Raw genomic sequence first — 18,726 nt, 5'->3', positions numbered from 1 at the left:
GTAGCACAACACAATGGACCGTCGAGGTCACTTCCCGAGTACAAGCCACCCACTACTGGCTTCCTATCTTACCTGCCTCAAAAAGCCGTTCCATATGGTGAGCTGATGAGGTTGCACAACCCGGTCGGCACATATTACCTCTTCTTTCCTTGCATGTTCAGCACACTCCTCGCTGCAACTATGGCGACCCCCCTTGCTGCACCATCCGCCATCATCAGTACAACCGCCCTTTTCTTCACAGGAGCTCTTGTTATGAGAGGTGCTGGCTGTACTATCAATGACCTTTGGGACCGAAACCTCGATCCACATGTCGAACGAACGCGGTTACGTCCACTTGCTAGACGAGCAATTACACCTCAGCAGGCTATTGTCTTCCTTGGGGGACAGCTTACAACGGGTCTGGCTGTCCTCCTGTCGCTACCCTTCGAGTGCTTCTGGTACGCGACACCGTCCCTTGTATTGGTCACTCTTTATCCTCTAGCGAAAAGAGTAACCTACTATCCTCAATTCGTTCTCGGACTCACCTTCTCCTGGGGTGCGATGATGGGTTTCCCAGCTCTTGGAGTCGACCTACTGGCGAACCAAGCAGCACTTACAGCGGCAGCTTGCCTCTACGCTAGTAACGTTGCATGGACCGTTCTGTACGATATGATTTACGCACACATGGACATAAAGGATGATGCCAAAGCTGGTATCAAGAGCATCGCGCTCAAGCACGAAAAGGAAACAAAAGTGGTTTTGTCGGGTCTCGCTGTTGTCCAGCTTGGCTTACTATCCGCTACAGGAGTCGCGGCAGGGTTAGGGCCTGTCTTCTTTGTCGGAACTGTTGGGGGAGCCGCAGTCACATTGGGCACCATGATTCGACGAGTGAAGCTGAAGGAGGTCAAGAACTGTTGGTGGTGGTTCGTGAATGGTGCATGGTTCACTGGCGGTGCCATCAGCCTGGGCCTGGCTGGAGAGTATGCCGCGCATCTTTTCGGCTGGTATGGCGATGTGGTAGAGGATGGAGACGACTGGAGGTCTGTTGCTGCTTGAAATTATACATGTATATTGGTGATATTGTACATATCCTCATGTACGATGACAGCAAAGTGATATTTCTACATGGTGGCGGTGTTAGGCGTTCCTGCCAAGGCTGTGGTTCTGCCACTGGAGCCCGCCCAGTGACAGCATAGGTAGCTTCCCCAACACCCACCTCCAGCTTGCGCAACACCCCCGTAAGTCTCCGCTGTATCCCCGTCGTACCTTGGGAGTCGCTCTGTCCTGCTCCGCATACAACTGAGCTATCCTGTAGCACGTGTTGCGCGCACAAAGATACAACCGCGCCGCTGCAATGGCTTCGCGACTGGTGCTGGTCCTGGGCGACCTCTTCATACCAGACCGAGCTTCAGTATGTTTCGACACCTAACCTGCACGACGCTAGACCTCACAAACTTACAGGCTACATAGGATATACCGGCAAAGGTACGCTTTGCTCTGTCTCTGTCACGCGCAACCACCGTCAAGACCTGCTACAACCGCACCTTTTGTCTAGTAGACTTCGCGCATGCGCTTACACGGCCCTATAGTTCAAGAAACTGCTCGCGCCTGGAAAGATCGGCCAAATCCTTTGCCTGGGCAACATTACCGACCGCGAAACCTACGAATTCCTGCGCGCCATCGCGCCCGACCTACAAATCGTGAAGGGTGACTTCGACGTCGAAGCACCTAATCTCGCCTTGTCAAAAGTAGTCACGCACGGCAGTCTACGCATAGGCTTCACACATGGCCACACCATCATACCACCCGGCGATGGCGACAGTCTGCTGATAGCGGCGCGGCAGATGGATGTCGATGTCTTGCTATGGGGCGGCACACACAAGTTCGAGGCGTATGAAATGGAGGGCAAGTTCTTCGTCAATCCAGGAAGTGCGACGGGGGCCATGTGTACGGGATGGTGGACTGAGGATGAGGAACCTACACCGAGTTTTGTATTGATGGATGTCAGTTTACCCACAGCTGGTCAGACAAAGAGCAGCAAACAGCACAAGAGTCACTAGGCTATCAGGCTAACAAAAAATCAGGTTCAGGGCGATGTTCTCGTACTGTACGTGTACCAACTACGCAAGGATGCCGAAGGCAACGAAAATGTCGCAGTGGAGAAAGTGTCATTCCGGAAGAACGGCGGCGGCGCATCATAGACCAAGCTTATTACGAACAGCGGCTGGAGACGGCTTGTGGACGGACGAGTGCATGAAACGGAGTGGTTATACAAGCATAGATGCGCGTGCATGCATTCACTATGAGGAGTGCAAGTATTACACAACATGAACAATGAACATGAACTCCCTTTTCGCAATCGAGCTGATTCAGTTGGCTTCGGACTTGATTCCGCTGTGGTACCACCACCTATACCAAGGATGTTTATATGATAAACCGCATACTGTACACATTGTCCATTACGGCTAGACACACCATGTTAGTCTCGCAGATCCCATAAATCAAAACACTCGCAAGCATGCATAATGTGTTCAGGCATGTTCCTTGTTCATTATTTTATACGTACAGCCCCTCAAAGAGCGTGCAGCAGACGATGAACACCCGAACCCAGTTCTTCTCAGCTGAGACTCATGTCATCATGTCGTCGTTTCTTACTCCGCTTTTTGTTTTTGTGGGGTGGTCTTTGTGCTTTACCCCACCTTTCTATGAACCCATGGTGTGTTACTGTCCGGTGAGGCTGCTTGAGTCTTTTGTGTATCATTACACTACGCGATCAAGGTTTCCTGTTCGACGTCAGGCCGGGTTATCATGTTCTTCCCGAATGATATGCCGACCGACATGATCGCGCCGATATGCTGCGGACACGATATGATAATGTCCGAATAACTACGCAACCAGCATGTCGACGTCGAGGTCGTCGCCCCACACTTCGTTCGCTTAGCTATCTCTCTTTTTCAGTACCTCCATTACCGCCTTTCCAACCTCTTCAAACAATCCAGGCATACAGGCAATCATACCCCAGTTCCGCTCTCCCTTGATCTTCCGTCCGTTTGCAAAGTCAATTTGTTCACCCTTGAAGTCGCTAATAACTCCGCCTGCTTCTTGGAAAAGGAGATGGCCACCAGCGTGATCCCAAACATAAGTAAAGCGGTCCAGGGTCTTAGGGATGCGCACCATGACATCTGTAGCACCAAGGGTAAGAGCCACGTATTTCATTTGCTGAGACCAAAGAATCGTGCCTGGCCATTGGGCACCAAGTGACGTAGCAACAGCGTTGTGCTCAGGTTGCGACAGCGATGTTTTGCCTAGTGTTGCTTCGACAAAATTTAGCTCGGAAGGCTTCTTTTGAGGTAGAGTGGTCAAATCTACGTGCCGGGGTTCTCCTAGTCCCGCAGAAGCAGATGCGTTCATAGAGCGGATAAAGGTGCCTTGTCCTTTGACGGCAGATAGTACTACGCCAAAGCCATCCGTGTCGACACGATCTTCGTGGATTGAAGTTTGGCCGAGAGTTTCTTGAATAGGAAATGCGAGGTTGGGGCAAGCAATCACTCCAACTTGTTGCACGCCATCAACCAGCAGGCAAAGGCAAACGGCGTACTGTTGGCCTTGCATGAACGTCGCTGTGCCATCCACAGGATCCATGACCCATACTCGGCCTCTTCTGGTGATTTCTCCTTTACCTCCCCGATCAATAAGCTCAAACATCTCTTCTTTACTCTTCGGAGAAGCCAGCTCCTCAACCTGTACCGAGTTTCCGTCTCCTTTACCACTCTCGGTGCCGCCTACATGAAACTCGCTCCCCGCCTGTTGCACAAGCTGCCAAACGCGGTCAGCCAGTGCCTCGTTCTGACGCAATGCATCAGCGCTCTCCTCGCCCAAAAACGCATCTGTAGGGTAGGCAGCATGCAAAGCGGAGATTAGGAGAGCTTGAGCGGCGAAATCCGCGATTGTAACGGGACTGTCGTCTGCTTTGGTCTCCGCAGACACGTTGTTGGAGAGACTGCGGAGAACGGATTTGGTGAGCAGAGACGCCCGGTGTACGGCGCGCAAGGCGAGGCGAAGTTCGGCGGAGTAGGCCATGGCAGATACCGTGTGATTTTAGGTTACGATTGCGTGATGTACGGCGTATTGTCGCTCTCTGTTGATGGTTAATGCAGAGTATTAGTTTAGATGAGGTGATTAAGTATTTGGCAAGCTACTAGCAAGTGCATAGTAAGCGAGACTAGAGGAGCGCTCAACGCGCGTTGTGTGCGCAGTACCATCGCTGCAAAATATGAAGCTCGACGATGTCAACAACACCACAATGTCACTGAGATGCCTTGAGTCTTCCACCGGGGCGCAGATTACGCAAGAGTCATTCGTGACTGATTGTGAACGAGATACATGACGGCGTTCGAGTCATGCGACTAGTTCGGTTCTGCTTGATTTGAGATACTCGGAGATCTGACGGTCCGAACCAAAACTTGGTGAGGCGACTGAAGCTCGCTTTTCCCTGTTTATACCTACGGGAATTGTACCCTAGTGGCATTTACTGTGTTCATGGCTACCGTGCTAACAAGATAGGAGATAGTGCATACCTCTGAAGCTAGTTTACAACTTAGAAAGAACGAGCTTCTTGGTAAGCGCAAGTGTCGAGTATCACCAGACACATGGAAAGTTTGGTAGCTTCGACGGCGCCTCTCCGACTCCTCCCGCAGAGCTTCTCCCGCGAAGGGAGGCCCTTACAGTATCGGCGACGGGAAATCAACGGGAAACACAGTTATTGGGAAAGCCCACTCGCAGTCCACCCGCCAGCAAAAACGGGCCGATGTCTCGGGAGAGTGCCAAACTCGGGAGATAACCACCAGGTTCAAGCGAGTAAAGAGGCGAGGCTGCTCTTTGTTGTCTCTTGAGACGGTTGGCGCTCCGTGCCGCGTTCACGATAGATTGCTGGCGCCTGTTTTCGAGTTATACAGCATGTATTCATCTGCTACTTGGGACACGTTGCCTGCTTGAAGGTGCAGTTCGCACTCTGCAAGGTTCCTCGAGTGACCTGGGGCTCTACATCCTGAAGCTCCCCATAGTGGCGCAGATGTTGGTGATGATGAGGGACGTGAGACGCACGAATATTGAACAGCCCGCGTCCTGCATCATCTTGCAGTGGAGCGCGTAAGCGATTCGCTGCATGGCCTTGAGGGAATCGAGTGGTGCCATACTTTAGCATATATGAAGTCTGGATGCCTTCGATGCATTACGTTGTGTTATATGAATGATCAGAGTTGCTGTTACATAGAGGCTGCATGATCGATGCACATTTGTTGAGAATTGTTTGTACCGATGTATTGTTTCTTGGGGCTGACAGCCGTTTCGAAAGCATTGGCGATACAGCGCATGGCCCGCTCCCTGGCAATGTCGCCATCTTTCGCAATTAGAAAGTGTCCGCATCTTTTGTGGGGAAGATAATCTTTCACGGGCCACATCTGTTTTTGGGTATCGCATTGGTCGCGCTGCTGTGATTGCACCCGTGATTGCATTATCATGAATCGCGCGACATGGTAAAGGAGGGGGACTATAGAAGTTGAATATCAAGGGACCTCGTTAACCGCGAGGATCTCGCGATAAGACCAAACCGTTCCTGCAGATAGCCTGTACGCATCAGATGGTTCGCTTGGTGGCTTGTCTAGGGCCATGTCGTACAGGAACCTTGGAAAAAGCACCGTGGGGGCTGTCTCTCTGTCAGGTCATGCAGGCTGTTCGTGTTGGAGCACGCCGACCAAGTGACTTGCAGCTGGGGGCGGCTCGATCATTCGTCCGTCTGGACATGGCCTCCATGAAGCCTTGAGCCACTTGCAGGACGTATGCTTTAGCAGGAACGCAGTCACCTGAACCGAGCGTCTTATCTCGCTTGCTGGGAGGCAGAGTACTCGAACTGGAGGAAAATGCTCTGCACAGATTGCGCAAGCCATGAACAGTTAGATGGACAAGCGAACATGCGTTCTTACCACCGTTCGATACTTGTTTCGCCCTCGCCGACCCCCGATGGGGGCAGCAAGCCATGACCAAGAGTCCAGGTCGGTCTGCTCCTGACTGTTTGGGAAAAAGAGGCTTGAGGCGCTCAGCAAGAAGCGAAGCACTGAGTTCCTCCAGGCGCGTGTCTAGACACCGGAAAACGCATAGAGCCGCGCGGAAATAGAAGAAAAAAAAAATGTGTTGAGAAATTGTGAAAAGGTTCAGGAGGCGGCAGTTCAGAGCATGGTGTGTCCTGCATCCTGTGTTGAAGATCGTCGCTGCAGCGCAGAGCCGGAATCCCGCAAGTGGAAGACAGCGCGTTGGATGCGAAAGACAACGTCTTGCAGAGTTGCCATCTGTGATCAAGTATGTGTATCTAGACGTTATCGACAGAATTTAAACCAGGAGAGCTGGACAGAGTGGATTGCGTGATCGAGAGTGGTGTGCTTGCATTACAGATACTCGCTACGAGGCTCAATATCATCGCTCAGCATTCAGTGTGTGCAGATAGTCGGCTTACGGAAGACGGCTGGCGTAAGAGTATGGAATTGACTTAGCTGCAGGGCTGAGAGTGAGACAGAATGCTAGCGCGTGCAAAATGATGCCTCTGCAGAGCAGTCCGTTATCACCGAAGATAGCGAAAACCGGGCCTAACGCTGGGGCAAGCGGTTCGTTCGGTTATTGAAAGGTGGAACTGGATGGGATTGGAGAGAGAGGAGACGAGCAGGGTTGCGTGGGAGGGTGCTCATGACTGCTGAAACCGATAACTGCCATTCCGCTTCTTTGCGCCATCAAACTGGAATAGGAAGCCTTGTACCTAGATTTGCACGTCAGTCATCTGCCCGTCCGGCGCAGGGCCGCGCAGATGACTAGCGAGGGAATTCGTCATGGAGGGACGTTGTCGCGTCGCGCTGCTATCACGCAACTCTCGGACGGTGGTGTCACCAGATAGAGCGCCCATCACTACGCAAATGGGCTACGACTGCCCCCCCCCCCCCCGCGGCCGAAAATTCTACGCTCTGCTGGCTGCAGCATCGACAAACGTGCCGCGAAGTCGTTCGCTGCAAGAGGGTGAAAATCTCTCTGGACGAGCGAATGGCGAGGGCAGAGGGCGAGGGCATGCTGGCAGCACAGCACCCCGGTGGCCAAAACGCAGCCTGCTGGGTAGGGTAGGCGCATGGAGCGAATGGACAGGCGCTCGCTCTGCACCTGTTCGCCGGAACGCACAGTGGACGAGCTAGAGCCGGATTAGTGTGGTGGTGGTGAGGGGTGCGGGCTTACAGCGCTTGTTCGAAATTCAATTCCCTTGGCTGCATCTCAGTGCATGGTCAGCCATGCGGAGACTACGGCGTGGACCCTGCCACCCACCATCCCTGTCAGCCGTAGTGCCTGAGCGCGACTTAAGTATACTATGTGTGCCCCATCATCCTCCCGTAGCTCCACACGGTCCCTCCGCTCACGAACTCATAACTACCTCATGACTCCTACCTGAGAGATCTTCATAAGACCCCCTTCGTCCCTCTTCAGTCCAACTACCACCCACCAACACTACTACCCCTCCGATATCATCTCGTCGGCGGCTATATACACCATCACCACCACCACCACCTCCTCTACCACTACTGCTCTACACCACCACATTACCTTCACAATGACTTCCCAAATGGAGTGCTTCAACGACTTTTGCCTGTCCTGCGATCGTCAAATTGCCGAGAACGGTGTCTACTGCTCGCAATCGTGTCGGTTAGCCGACCTTGAGAAGGCTGGCAGCACAGCACAAGCGCCCTCGCAACTGTCATCATCCGCTTCGTCATCGTCATCATCCAACAGCGGCTTCTACCTCGCCCCTGCAATCAACTTCTCGGCATACAAAGGAGCCTCGAGTTCACAAGTACCACCCTCGAGCCCGTACCACTACTACCCAACCGCAAATGGCAGTTACTTCGCACCACCAACCGCAACAAGGCAATCCCCACAACGCAGCCTCACGCCCTCGTCATCACGCTCGTCCCTAGCTTCGCAGTCTTCCCAGACCCAGTCAGGCATCTCGCAGCAAGCAGCAACCCAACTCAACAGCTACATGCGATCCTTTGACCAAACACGGGACGTAAAGAGGCGGTACACACAGTACTAGCCTTGCTCTCACATGTGTTGCTTTTGGAGTTTGGTTTAACGACAATCACGACAACCGACCAAGATGCTCTGCCCTCGTCTCGGTTTCTCATTGTTCTCTAGTATTTTGCATCCGTCTCTGGCCTTGGACAGCGGAGACTGGCGTGGGTCCACGGAGTACACCTGCATATCGATCACCGCTGCTCTGCGTTCTAGTCTTGTATCATTTCCTTTGTTGCCATACGTGGACGCGGTGTACGATTAAAAGTATTTATATATCCCCTTGGTGCATGTAGCATCTTTGTTTCGAACTGCCCCGGCGAGGGTTGGTGACTGGGGGTTGTCCAGCACATGCGTTTGCATCACGACCACGGCGGTCAGGACGGTTGGGTATTCCTCTCACTCGGGCGACGTTGGACGCGGCGCCTGCTTTCCGCTCTAGCTATAGTTTAGTAGTAGCTGTCTCAAATGGACACAACGGTCATGAGCATAGACTCGTGGCGACAAGACACGTCAAACATTTTCATCTGCTCCACTTGTCTCGGTGATACTCAGATGACAGCCTCGCGCAACCGCCTGTCCAACCCGGCCATGTCTCACCACGGCTGTAGATCACGCCAACCCCTCACCGTCACGTGACGGGGCACCCTTTGGTACGGTGTTTGGCTTAGAGATAAGCACAAGCCCTCACAGATGAGCACAGATGAGACACGCCCAGGCCCAATGCGCCGTCTCGTTATATTCCCGTGGCGCTTTAGAGTTTGCATGCTGCGCAGTGCGTGGTCAGAGTGGTAAGACGAGGCACAGCTGGTCTCTCCACCGGTATTCCTTCTGCCTGTGCTACATTCGCCAGGAAGAATTTTTCGCGCAATCAGGCATGATCCAGAAGCCAGCCACGCCCAACAGCGTTCGCAGCAAGTCATGTTCCGGTGGCGATAAGCAGACACACTTGGACGTTGTTGAGGGGTTCCAGCGAGCAGGACGCACCCACTTAGTTGCAGCCTCCCCTTGCCTTGGGAATAGGCAGTGTGCCCTTGAAAACACCAACCTTGGGCCTGCGCCTGCATGCCCTCCACACATTGGTCCGCCGTCGCCGCACGCCCTGGTCCGGCGGCTGCGATTGGCCATGTCTGCTGCAGGTGGGCCTCTCCTGCTTGGCTTCTCCGCACTTTTGTATGAACGGCCCGTACTTTGTCTGGGTTGCCGGCGACAGGGCTCATCCCGCCAGTCGCTATGCGAGCTGCGAGCAAGAAAAAAGCAACTCGATCCCACGCTTCGTCATGCGGCATTTGCACGCATCCATGAGGGGAAGTCGCCATGGCGCAACGCTGCCAGCCGTCGTCGAGTTGCCCTTTTTGTCATGCGCGCAAAACGGCGCGCTTTCGTCATTGCCATGGGCCGGCTGCTGCCTCAACGCACAAATTCTCCCTTCTGCTGCTCACTCGCGCCTTGACTCTCTCACGGTCCTCTTCCGCAATGCCAGCTCATCCGGCTCCACTTCGCAAGCGAGCCCCAGGATTAGCTGGCAATGTTTTGCGCAGCTTCGCCTTTCAACAGGCGTCCCAGCCATGGCGAGACGGCGGCTTCCTGCTACTCCCCATCATTAGGTCATCGCTGCATGTGCGACGCTTGCCCGTCCTCGTGTGACATGTATCAACGCGGCCGTGTCGTCTTCACACCACCCGCAGCTCACCTCGCTTGCAGTTAGGGCCTGGTGAACTGTTCCGAGATCCGATCACCTCCAAGGATCGATATCCTGTTAACCGCCACGGGCCGCTTCAAGCATTCCAGAGCCTCTCATACTCCCGCAAAGGACCGACACAGAATACACTTTGCATCCATACACCCTCGCTGGGCCCTGGCTCCGGTCGCGATATCAGCCAAGGGTGCAGCCACTACGGCAAAATTAGGTCCGGAACTTCAGGCATCCTGCAAGGACCACGAATTGAGAAGGCTCGGAGAGTACCAACAACTCCCCGACGCTGGATCAAGAGTCACACCGGGCGTGTTGAGCCTCATCGAGGCCCCCTGAACCTGCTTCGGTACCAAAGTGTGACAAAAAGCAAGCTCTACTTTACCAACCACAGCGACTGGTTTTCCTCGCTGGCTTGCATCTCGCTCGCCATCTCCGAGGATCGTCGCGGAAAAGCGTCACGATACACTCAATACGGCCCCTCGCTTCCCACGATACCTCGCTTAAAAGTTATCGATTCCATCTCGCTATTGCGCAAGCTTTCACAAGCTCTTCGCCAGGCTCTCGAACTGATAGGATTGTTGTAGTAGTACGCTGATCTCCAATAACGTGCAGAGAACTTATCGTTTAGCTGGTCGACGAACACCATCAGTCGCTGCATCCAAAGGGCATCCAAAGGGCATCCAGAACTTGATCGCCCGGTGTAAAAGTCCAGCCGCTCACACTGCCATGGCACACATCCGAACCCACACAAATAATCCAGAAATTGACTTTCAATACAATGCAGGCACCCGTCAACGCACATGTTGCCCCGAACGGCAGGCACGCGGGACAGCGTGTGCAATCTATCAGTGTTAGGCGTCATCAATAATGTCAAGATCTTGCGGAATACTATTCCAACCTATCATGGATTTTCGCTTATCGAAATATCGTTGATCGGCGCAATCGAGATTCAGGAACACAGATCCTTCACGACCCTTCGGATCGTGTGCCAGATTTGGGTTCAGATTCGGCCCTCGTCTTCTGCAGGTATATTTCGGCCAAGCTTGGCTTAGTAAAATTACTGACTCGACGTTGGGCATTCGCAAAGCGCACGATGGCGTCACACAAAAAAACTCACAAAGGGCCGTGGGATGATACGCGGCGAGGAACATGCTTGACTCGTACTTACAAGATCCGGCGGCGTCTAGCTTTCTTCTGTGGGGTTGCTCGGTACGCGCCGACACGATCAGATCTCAATATGTCAAGGTTTGCCTTGTGGTATCAGTGCAGTTGGCAAGTACCAACTATCTGAAAGTCTCTTAACTCACAGAGCTGCATTCGCAAGAGCTAGTGATTTCATTAGGTTGTAACGTCTCCCATATTCTCTTTCACTTTCTGGAGACACTGGACAGCAACGGTGCGGCTGAAAGAGCCGCTTCAACCCACGCGGATGTCAGGACGAAGGGAGCGCACAACACTACCTTACTCTCGGACAGGCCGATCCCGTTGGCATCATCACTCATTTGTGATGTGCCTGATTGCCCTGCGCGGAAAAGACCCACATCAGAAGCGTGCCGAGTCAGCTCATCTGTCACGGCAGTTGTTCCCGCAACGAATCCTCTTTTTTCTTTTGACAATCCCACGTTGTCCCGAAGAGACATGTCTAATTTCCCCAGTGATCGATTCGATGACGCTAAAGAAGAAACGCTCGTTGCGACACCTGATTGTGGTATACACCTAAGGAAGGAAGGAGGCTCCACTTCATACCAGAGCATCGGGCAGCATGCGTGGCAGTGAGCCATGCCCAACGATAGTAATATGGGACGCATGCATCATTGTGTAGTGATGATGCATCGACGCCAGATTCCAATCACAAGAAACTTGAAAGTAATTTTGCTGCTAATATCGCGTGGGATGGTAAGGCCCGACTCACTGCCGCTAAAACAAAACCCAAAGAGCAAGATGCAGATGCGAATGCCCATGTGCCGAGCCAAGCGCCGCAATAGAGTGGGATATTCCTCGAGGCTGTTGCAGAGCCCCATCGTCAGCTAAGGCTTGTTCGCGCTTTCACCGGAAACAGGTCAAGTAATCAAGACGAGGATTTGAGGTTGCAAACTTGAGTCATAAGGTGATGGGACAAACCAGAAGGCTAACGATGATACTTTCCCAGATAAGCAGGCACCGAGCCTAAATGTAAAAAAAGGTCAGATGAATCGCCGTACCAACGACCAAAACAAACCTCCAGTCGACCATGGGAAGACGAGGTGATGACAGTATAACACCAGACACCAGACCAACCCTAGTAGAAGTAAGAGAAGACCTAATGGGTATATCAGTACCTCATGTACCCGAGACACTAAATATGGTCCTTGAACGAGAAGACTTTGGTGCAAAAACAAAACACAGCTCGCAATACACTCAAGCACCCATCATCTTCTTCCTTTGTCTCTCAGCCCACTCCCTACTGGCAATCCTCCCACGCTCAGCTGCCTCCGCTCGTGCCCGTTTGGCAGCTTCTTCTTTCTCCTTCCTCTCACGTTCCCGCGCTTCCTTCTCCATGCGATCACGATTGAAGACCTCTCTGCCCTTCAGCTTCTGTTGCGCAGCATCAACAGGTGTGACAACAGCCTTAGGAACGATGACACTATTGCGGTTTGCCGAAGACGTCGACGTAGAACGTGACTGAGACAGTGGTTGCGAGAGAGACATACTACTGCGCTTGCTAGCCAGAGAAGAAGAACGCTGAGACTCTTGCTGTGGTTGCGGTGGCGCAATAGTGACGCCTGGTTGCGAGAGAGACGTGCTGCTGTGCTTGCTTGCAAGTGAAGACACCCGTTGGATCTGTGGTTGTGGTGGCGCAATGGTAATGCCTGGTTGCTGTCTGATAGGGACGGCCACTGGCTTCCGGACTGGTGCCTGTCGTGCCTTGAGGGCGGCTTCTTTCTTTGCTGCTTCCGCTTCTTCCATGCGCTTTAAGCGCTCTTCCCTCTTTATTCTTAACTTTTCTGCAACGGCTGAGCCGGGGAGCTCGAAAGTGGCCTTTGTTGGTGCTTTCGTCGACTTGGCGTGAGGAGCCATGCTGATGCTGACAGGACGCTGCTTTGGTGCTTGTTGCTGAGGTACTTCAGCTTCTCTCCTTTGCCGCTCCTCCTTCTGTGCCTTGAGTTTCTCAGCAATTCTTTCGCCAGGGAGTTGGAAAGCTGGCTTGGTGAGAGGCTTGGTAGATTTTGGTGGAGGAGGCATGCTGACGGGCCGTATTTTGGAAACTCCGCCCTCTGCCTCCCTCTTTTGTCTATCCTCCTTTTGGGCCTTCAATCTGGCGACCGTATCGTTGCTTGACAGCTGGAAAGTAGGCTTTGTAGGTGCGCGACCCTTTGGTGGTGGCGCAGGTGTGGGAAATGACATGCTGATTGGCCGGCGTTTTAAGGCAAGATAATCTACGGTCTCTGTAGAACCTACTCTACCGTCTTTACCAGGTGCTGTGCGGACACTAGACGCGCGAGCTATCGAAGACTTGACTGGCTTCATGCTCTTAGGCGCAGCAACACTCGGTGTTCTGGATATCTTCGCAGCGGGAGCTTGTGTGGGCACTGGCGCTTTGATGGGTGTCTTGGACCGCATGATCTGCGTGGTAGCTGTCTTGGGAAACTCTGCTTTCTGAGGCGACATGACTTCATTCGCATGGTCGAATCGAGTGACGGACGTGACATTCTCGAGCGCTTCCTCAAGCGCATCGATGGCTTCGAAAGACTCTTCCAAACGCATTGGTGATTTTGACGGGCTTCGCGATGTTCGTCGACTTGAAGTATGGCTTTTGAGTGGTGTCACAGCGTCTTCGCTGGGCCTCTCGGCTGCGAGCGTCTTGGGTTCAGGTTCTGAACTTACTTGAACGGAGGGTGCGGGGGGTTCAGCTTCAGACACGGGCGATTGATTTTCGGATATTGCTTCAGTCACTGTTGCTTCGACGACGGGCTCCTCGCTTTGAGGCTCCTCAATTTGCGGCACCGGCGCAGCATGTGTTGCTTCTACCGTCTCAGTCACCTCCTGAGGCGTTTCTTCTTCTATTGGCACTTTTTGTGTTTCTTCTACAGCCTCTGCTGCAGCTGGCAATTGAGCTCCTTGTATGGGCTCTTCTGACAGGCTCTCAGCCTGGACCTGTTCCGCCCCCGCCGTTGTATCTTCAGAAGATGTATCCACAGCCTTGTGTTCGTCTAGAGTCTTTTCTATCGTCGCAGGCACTTCTGCTACAGGCTCTGGCTCTTGTGACTGGGCACTGAGCTGCGCCTGTTTTGCTTCCTCTTGCAGCATAGCTAGCTGTCGGCGTGTTCGTCGCACTGTGGGTGGTGGAGTCACGGGTCGTTCATCGTTTGTGGGGACTTGAGTGGCTCCTATACATGATTAGCCTGTGTTCGCTGGCGTAGGGCGGCTGCGCACTCACCGTCGGGAGCGTTGTTGGAAACTTGGTCGCCAGTCGCCTTGTCCGTGGGCGCTTCATCTGCGGCTTGTTCCTCTTCATGTGCGGCTCCGGTCTGCTCCTCTTCTTCCTCCTCCTCAGCTGCTCTGCCCTTCTTTCCCTTTTGGGCACGGCCTTTTCCTTTGGTCTTCCGCCCTGGAGTCTTCGCCGGGGTTTTGGCGGGTGTTTTCGGAGGCAGATCCTCTTGTTCGTAGTGGGCATGTTTGGGCGACGCATTGGACGAGATTTGTTCCAAGGGCACACGCTCGGTCGCGTCCGGCGTATCATCGCTGGCCTGCTGGGCGCGGGCGCGTGTGACACGCATTGTCGTTGTCAATGTCAACTGGGCTGTGTTGTATGACTGTGTCGGGTTGCGTATGCGCTGCTAGGATGCATTCGAGAGCGGGCTGGTGTGGTGTTGACGCTCGAGTGTTTTGGTCTCCACTCTCGTGCAGCATCAACAAACACCCTTGCCGAGTAAAGCTCGCGCCAGGCGTTTCTCGCACCCACGTGACACGCGCAAGTTCACCAGCACGCGCCCGCGTCGCGGAACCGTCGTAGCACCCCACGATTCAGAAACCCGGGTCCGCATCCGTGCGTGTAGGAGCGTCTTTTTATCCCGTAATTTTGGAGCGGCGATTGATAGACTCCTTATTTTACCAATTGCATCGCCAAACTCCGTCACGTCTCTCGTTACTACAAATAACTCATTTCTTTTCTCTGGCGCGTCCTTGTCTCCTAGATACCAACAAGCCAATCGCACATGGTCGCAATTGGCATAACGCAATACTGAACGTGTCCATCACAGCCATATTCATCCATCGCGCTCGCCTCCGAAGACCGGATGTTTGCAGCCCCGCGGTTGCGTCTCCTTGCCGTGAACAGCCGCCTTCAACCCCGCCCAAGCATGTCGTCACCTCGTTCTCGGGCTGGCTCCCGACTGAAACAGATCTCCAAGCATATAGACTCCAAGCCCTTCCTCGAATTGAACACTCCCTTCTCCACTGAACGCACCGCCCGCATCGAGGACGAACAAGGCAATCGCATACTTCCCGATAAAGTCGAACCAGCCAAGCTCAAGGAAGCCAAGCAAGAATTCAAGAGGGAAGTAGAGGAAGTCAAGAAGCTTGCGCCGGAACCACCCAAGAACATGTCGAGCCAAGCACCACACCCTGCGCTGCTCATTCCTGGGCCCATTGAGTTTGACGATGCCGTCCTCTCGTCTATGAGCCATTACAGGTAACATGTCCAGAGTACTGTGTGCATCATCTTCATCAGTACTGACCGTCTCCAGTGAATCGCATGTCGGCCAACCCTTTGTAAACACCTTCAGCCAAGTCCTTGGAAATCTACGCAAGCTATTCCTCACCAGCGACCCGGCCGCGCAACCCTTCGTCATCTCCGGCTCTGGTACACTCGGCTGGGATCAGGTAGCGGCCAATTTGGTAGAGCCTGGCGATGAAGTGCTTGTCCTACATACTGGCTACTTCGCCGACTCGTTCGCCGACTGCTTCGAAACCTACGGTGTCAAGGCCACACAGCTCAAGGCGCCCATTGGCGATCGACCGCAACTCGATGAAGTCGAGAAGGCGCTGAAGGAAAAAGACTACAAGATCCTGACCGTTACACACGTCGACACTTCAACTGGTGTGCTCAGTGAGATCAAGGCATTGAGCGAGCTGGTTCACAGAGTCAGTCCTGAGACATTGGTCGTCGTCGACGGTGTCTGCAGTGTTGGCTCTGAAGAGATCCGCTTTGACGAGTGGAAGCTCGATGCTGTAATTACAGCTTCACAAAAGGGCATCGGCTGCCCAGCTGGTCTGAGCATCATGATGGTATCAGGTCGTGCGATTGAGAGATTCGAGGCGAGGAAGACGCGTCCAACTTCTTACTTTGGGTCATGGAAGAACTGGCTACCAAGTAAGTCACCTTGATTTTCCCCGCGAGCCGATGCAGGAAACTAACACAGTTACAGTCATGCAAAACTATGAAGCAAAGAAGGCATCCTACTTCGCTACGCCGTCCCCACAACTGATTCACGCGCTCGACACGGCGCTCAAGCAGATTCTCTCCCGACCTGTTGAAGACTACTGGGCCGCACACAAGGCTGCGTCACAAAAGGTCAAGAAGGCTGTGGCAGATCTCGGTCTGAAGCAGCTTGCTTCCAAGCCAGAGAACCAGGCCACCGGCATGACTGCTATTTACCTACCCGAGGGTATGACACCTCCGGATGTTCTGCCCAACCTCTTGAAGAAGGGCGTCATCTTTGCTGGTGGTCTGCACAAGGAGATCGCAACCAAGTACATTCGATTCGGACACATGGGTGTCAGTGTAACCGACCCAAACCGACCAGATATCACCAAGGCCATTGAGAGCTTGAAGGAAGGTCTGGTGGAGGCTGGCTACAAGGCGCCAGCCTAGTTGGTGGGTTCTTTCTTGTTTGAGATTGAATTCACTGAATATACAACATACCCGAACAATCCGGTGGAAATAAGACTTTTGCAGCCACTGGTTGTAGAGCAAATCTCAAGAATAGAATATAAATCCACTACCATGTCGTTGGTGCAGCATGATGATGAATACCGTGGCTATGTCAAATCCTTCGCATCCCACCAAAATTCAAAACTAACGGCTCTCCACCAACAGCAACGACGCAACCTCTACATGCCCAAGGCAAATATCAAACACTAGGTCTACGAGATCAACAAATCTAGCCTACCCAAGGCTAGATCGCCAAGAATGCCCAGAGGCAACGACCTGTTATACGAATTGCCGACCCGTTGCCACCGAATGAAATCATCCAAGTCTCTCCACATCTCGATAACCCAGAATGCGGTAAGTGGGTCTGGCAAGGCTGTGTTCCTGGTGATGTATTCCGATGATGGGCTTTGACATTACTGTACTTAATTCCCCCGACCAACGGCGAGTCTTCGGAGTTTCCTGAAATTGCTGTGAGATCCCTTGTGCTTCGTTAATTCTCGTGTTCCTGTTCTCCTATCGATCCCTAGCTTCATTGTCGTAGCTAGCGACATTATTGCGCAGCATACGCGCATAGTTGGAGATTGCCCAGGTACTCTTCCCGAAATGACGTCCACATCACGAAGTCTACAACACGCTTGGGACACAGCATGGACGACTGCACCACCTCAAGCATGCGAAACTCTCCGCAACCTCAATGGCGCCGTCGCTTGGGGCCAAACATGTGTCTTTACCGAAGAAGATAACGACCCGATACCATTTAGCATAAATACCGCTTGCATGCCCTGGGTGACATCGAATGTCTATCCATCCCCATCCGCTTTCTACTCGCCTGCTACCGCATGCCCAGCAAAATGGACGGCAGTCGCCACACAAACAGCAGCAAACGGAGAAGGCAGCGATAATAGATGGATAGATGGGGAAATTGGGCTGCAGTGCTGTCCCGATGGATTCCAGGCAGACGGAAGAGACGGATGTAGACCGGAAGGTAGTGGCAGGTTTCCGGTTGTTGAATGTGGGGAGGCGGACGCGGAGGAGAACGAATTGAGAACGTACGACGGAGGTGCCTGGCCAGCAACCGCAACGCCGAGTATCACGGCATTGCACTTGAGATATCAACCTAGTGATACTGGGGGCACGAACAGCCCAACAGCTTCGAGCACAGAGGCTACCAGTACCGGAGCTACTAGCAGTCAGAGTCCAGGAGGAGGTAGTGGCGGCGACAGTGGCAATGGTATCTCGACTGGTGCTATAGCAGCGATAGCCACAATCATTCCTTTGGTCATAATCATCGGAGCGTTGGCAATGTTTCTTTTGTGGAGGAGAAAGAAGAAGAACGGCAAAGCAGCGATTGCGTTGAAGAACCTAGGAGACGAGAAAGACGACTACCCGTTACGATCCGTCGACGACACAGCCAACCAAGCAGCATCCACTCGCCACGACATGCCCAAAGGCACTACTGCAGCAGCATACTACACTGGCTCGTCCCAGCACCCACACGAAACACCCGAATGGAATGTGGAAATGGATGCTGTAGAGGCCGAGCGTCTGAAGGTCACTGGGACATCTGCACAACAATCTTCTAGTCCAGTGAGTCCAGAGAGCGGAGTTGAAGCAACAGAACTTGCTGGGTTGGCCAGGGTACCGAGAAAACCTATTGCGCCCATTGAGCTTGATAGTACACCTGTGATACCAGAGGTTGGGGATGCGTATATACCGTATCGACCTGGTAGAGAGTAGAGTTTGTACTTTGGTACCCAATAATCAATTTCTCATAGTTGTTTAATTACACGTCTGTGTTCGATGTTGAATGTGCCCTTTCTCTGTTCCTGGTGTAATGTCGTTTCGTGTTAGCCTCTAGGCCTCGCTTGGCTTGTTCTGAAATATGCCTTGGAGTGCGCGCTTTCTCTGCAGATTGAGTTGCAGGTTCTTTTTTTCTGTATTACGCCTTATGTTTTTCTTGTTCATACCGGTCTGTGTGGATGTTGAAGGTTCTGACATGAGGGATTCATACACATCGAAGTCACACTGGCTCCATCAC

General features: G+C 53.0%; 7 protein-coding genes across 7 annotated transcripts; 5 read left to right on the top strand and 2 right to left on the bottom strand.

The window, feature by feature from the left end:
• Positions 1–180: 180 nt before the first annotated feature.
• Positions 181–1,035, top strand: AA0111_g4266 (hypothetical protein; the record flags this gene model as incomplete). The annotated part of the gene is made up of 1 exon (XM_028650246.1): positions 181–1,035. The coding sequence occupies one exon, from the start codon at positions 181–183 to the stop codon at positions 1,033–1,035; it is 855 nt and encodes a 284-aa protein (XP_028507919.1).
• Positions 1,036–1,333: 298 nt separating this feature from the next.
• On the top strand, positions 1,334–2,180 carry AA0111_g4265 (hypothetical protein; the record flags this gene model as incomplete). The annotated part of the gene is made up of 4 exons (XM_028650245.1): positions 1,334–1,390; positions 1,450–1,464; positions 1,569–1,982; positions 2,064–2,180. 4 exons carry the CDS (start codon positions 1,334–1,336, stop codon positions 2,178–2,180), a joined length of 603 nt encoding a protein of 200 aa, XP_028507922.1.
• Positions 2,181–2,916: 736 nt separating this feature from the next.
• AA0111_g4264 (hypothetical protein) lies at positions 2,917–4,059 on the bottom strand (the record flags this gene model as incomplete). Its single annotated transcript, XM_028650244.1, has 1 exon — positions 2,917–4,059. One exon carries the CDS (start codon positions 4,057–4,059, stop codon positions 2,917–2,919), a length of 1,143 nt encoding a protein of 380 aa, XP_028507921.1.
• A 3,559-nt stretch (positions 4,060–7,618) lies between these two features.
• Positions 7,619–8,101, top strand: AA0111_g4263 (hypothetical protein; the record flags this gene model as incomplete). Its single annotated transcript, XM_028650243.1, has 1 exon — positions 7,619–8,101. The coding sequence occupies one exon, from the start codon at positions 7,619–7,621 to the stop codon at positions 8,099–8,101; it is 483 nt and encodes a 160-aa protein (XP_028507916.1).
• A 4,071-nt stretch (positions 8,102–12,172) lies between these two features.
• On the bottom strand, positions 12,173–14,532 carry AA0111_g4262 (hypothetical protein; the record flags this gene model as incomplete). The annotated part of the gene is made up of 2 exons (XM_028650242.1): positions 12,173–14,142; positions 14,193–14,532. The coding sequence occupies 2 exons, from the start codon at positions 14,530–14,532 to the stop codon at positions 12,173–12,175; spliced, it is 2,310 nt and encodes a 769-aa protein (XP_028507915.1).
• Positions 14,533–15,114: 582 nt separating this feature from the next.
• Positions 15,115–16,628, top strand: AA0111_g4261 (hypothetical protein; the record flags this gene model as incomplete). Its single annotated transcript, XM_028650241.1, has 3 exons — positions 15,115–15,446; positions 15,502–16,127; positions 16,183–16,628. The coding sequence occupies 3 exons, from the start codon at positions 15,115–15,117 to the stop codon at positions 16,626–16,628; spliced, it is 1,404 nt and encodes a 467-aa protein (XP_028507918.1).
• A 663-nt stretch (positions 16,629–17,291) lies between these two features.
• Positions 17,292–18,425, top strand: AA0111_g4260 (hypothetical protein; the record flags this gene model as incomplete). Its single annotated transcript, XM_028650240.1, has 1 exon — positions 17,292–18,425. The coding sequence occupies one exon, from the start codon at positions 17,292–17,294 to the stop codon at positions 18,423–18,425; it is 1,134 nt and encodes a 377-aa protein (XP_028507917.1).
• Between the last annotated feature and the right edge of the window lie 301 nt (positions 18,426–18,726).

The sequence above is a fragment of the Alternaria arborescens genome, assembly GCF_004154835.1.
Source record: "Alternaria arborescens strain FERA 675 chromosome Unknown contig_8, whole genome shotgun sequence".
In the NCBI taxonomy this organism is placed as follows: domain Eukaryota; kingdom Fungi; phylum Ascomycota; class Dothideomycetes; order Pleosporales; family Pleosporaceae; genus Alternaria; species Alternaria arborescens.
Note: the sequence above shows the minus strand (reverse complement) of the source record. Positions and strands in the feature narration are given on the sequence as shown.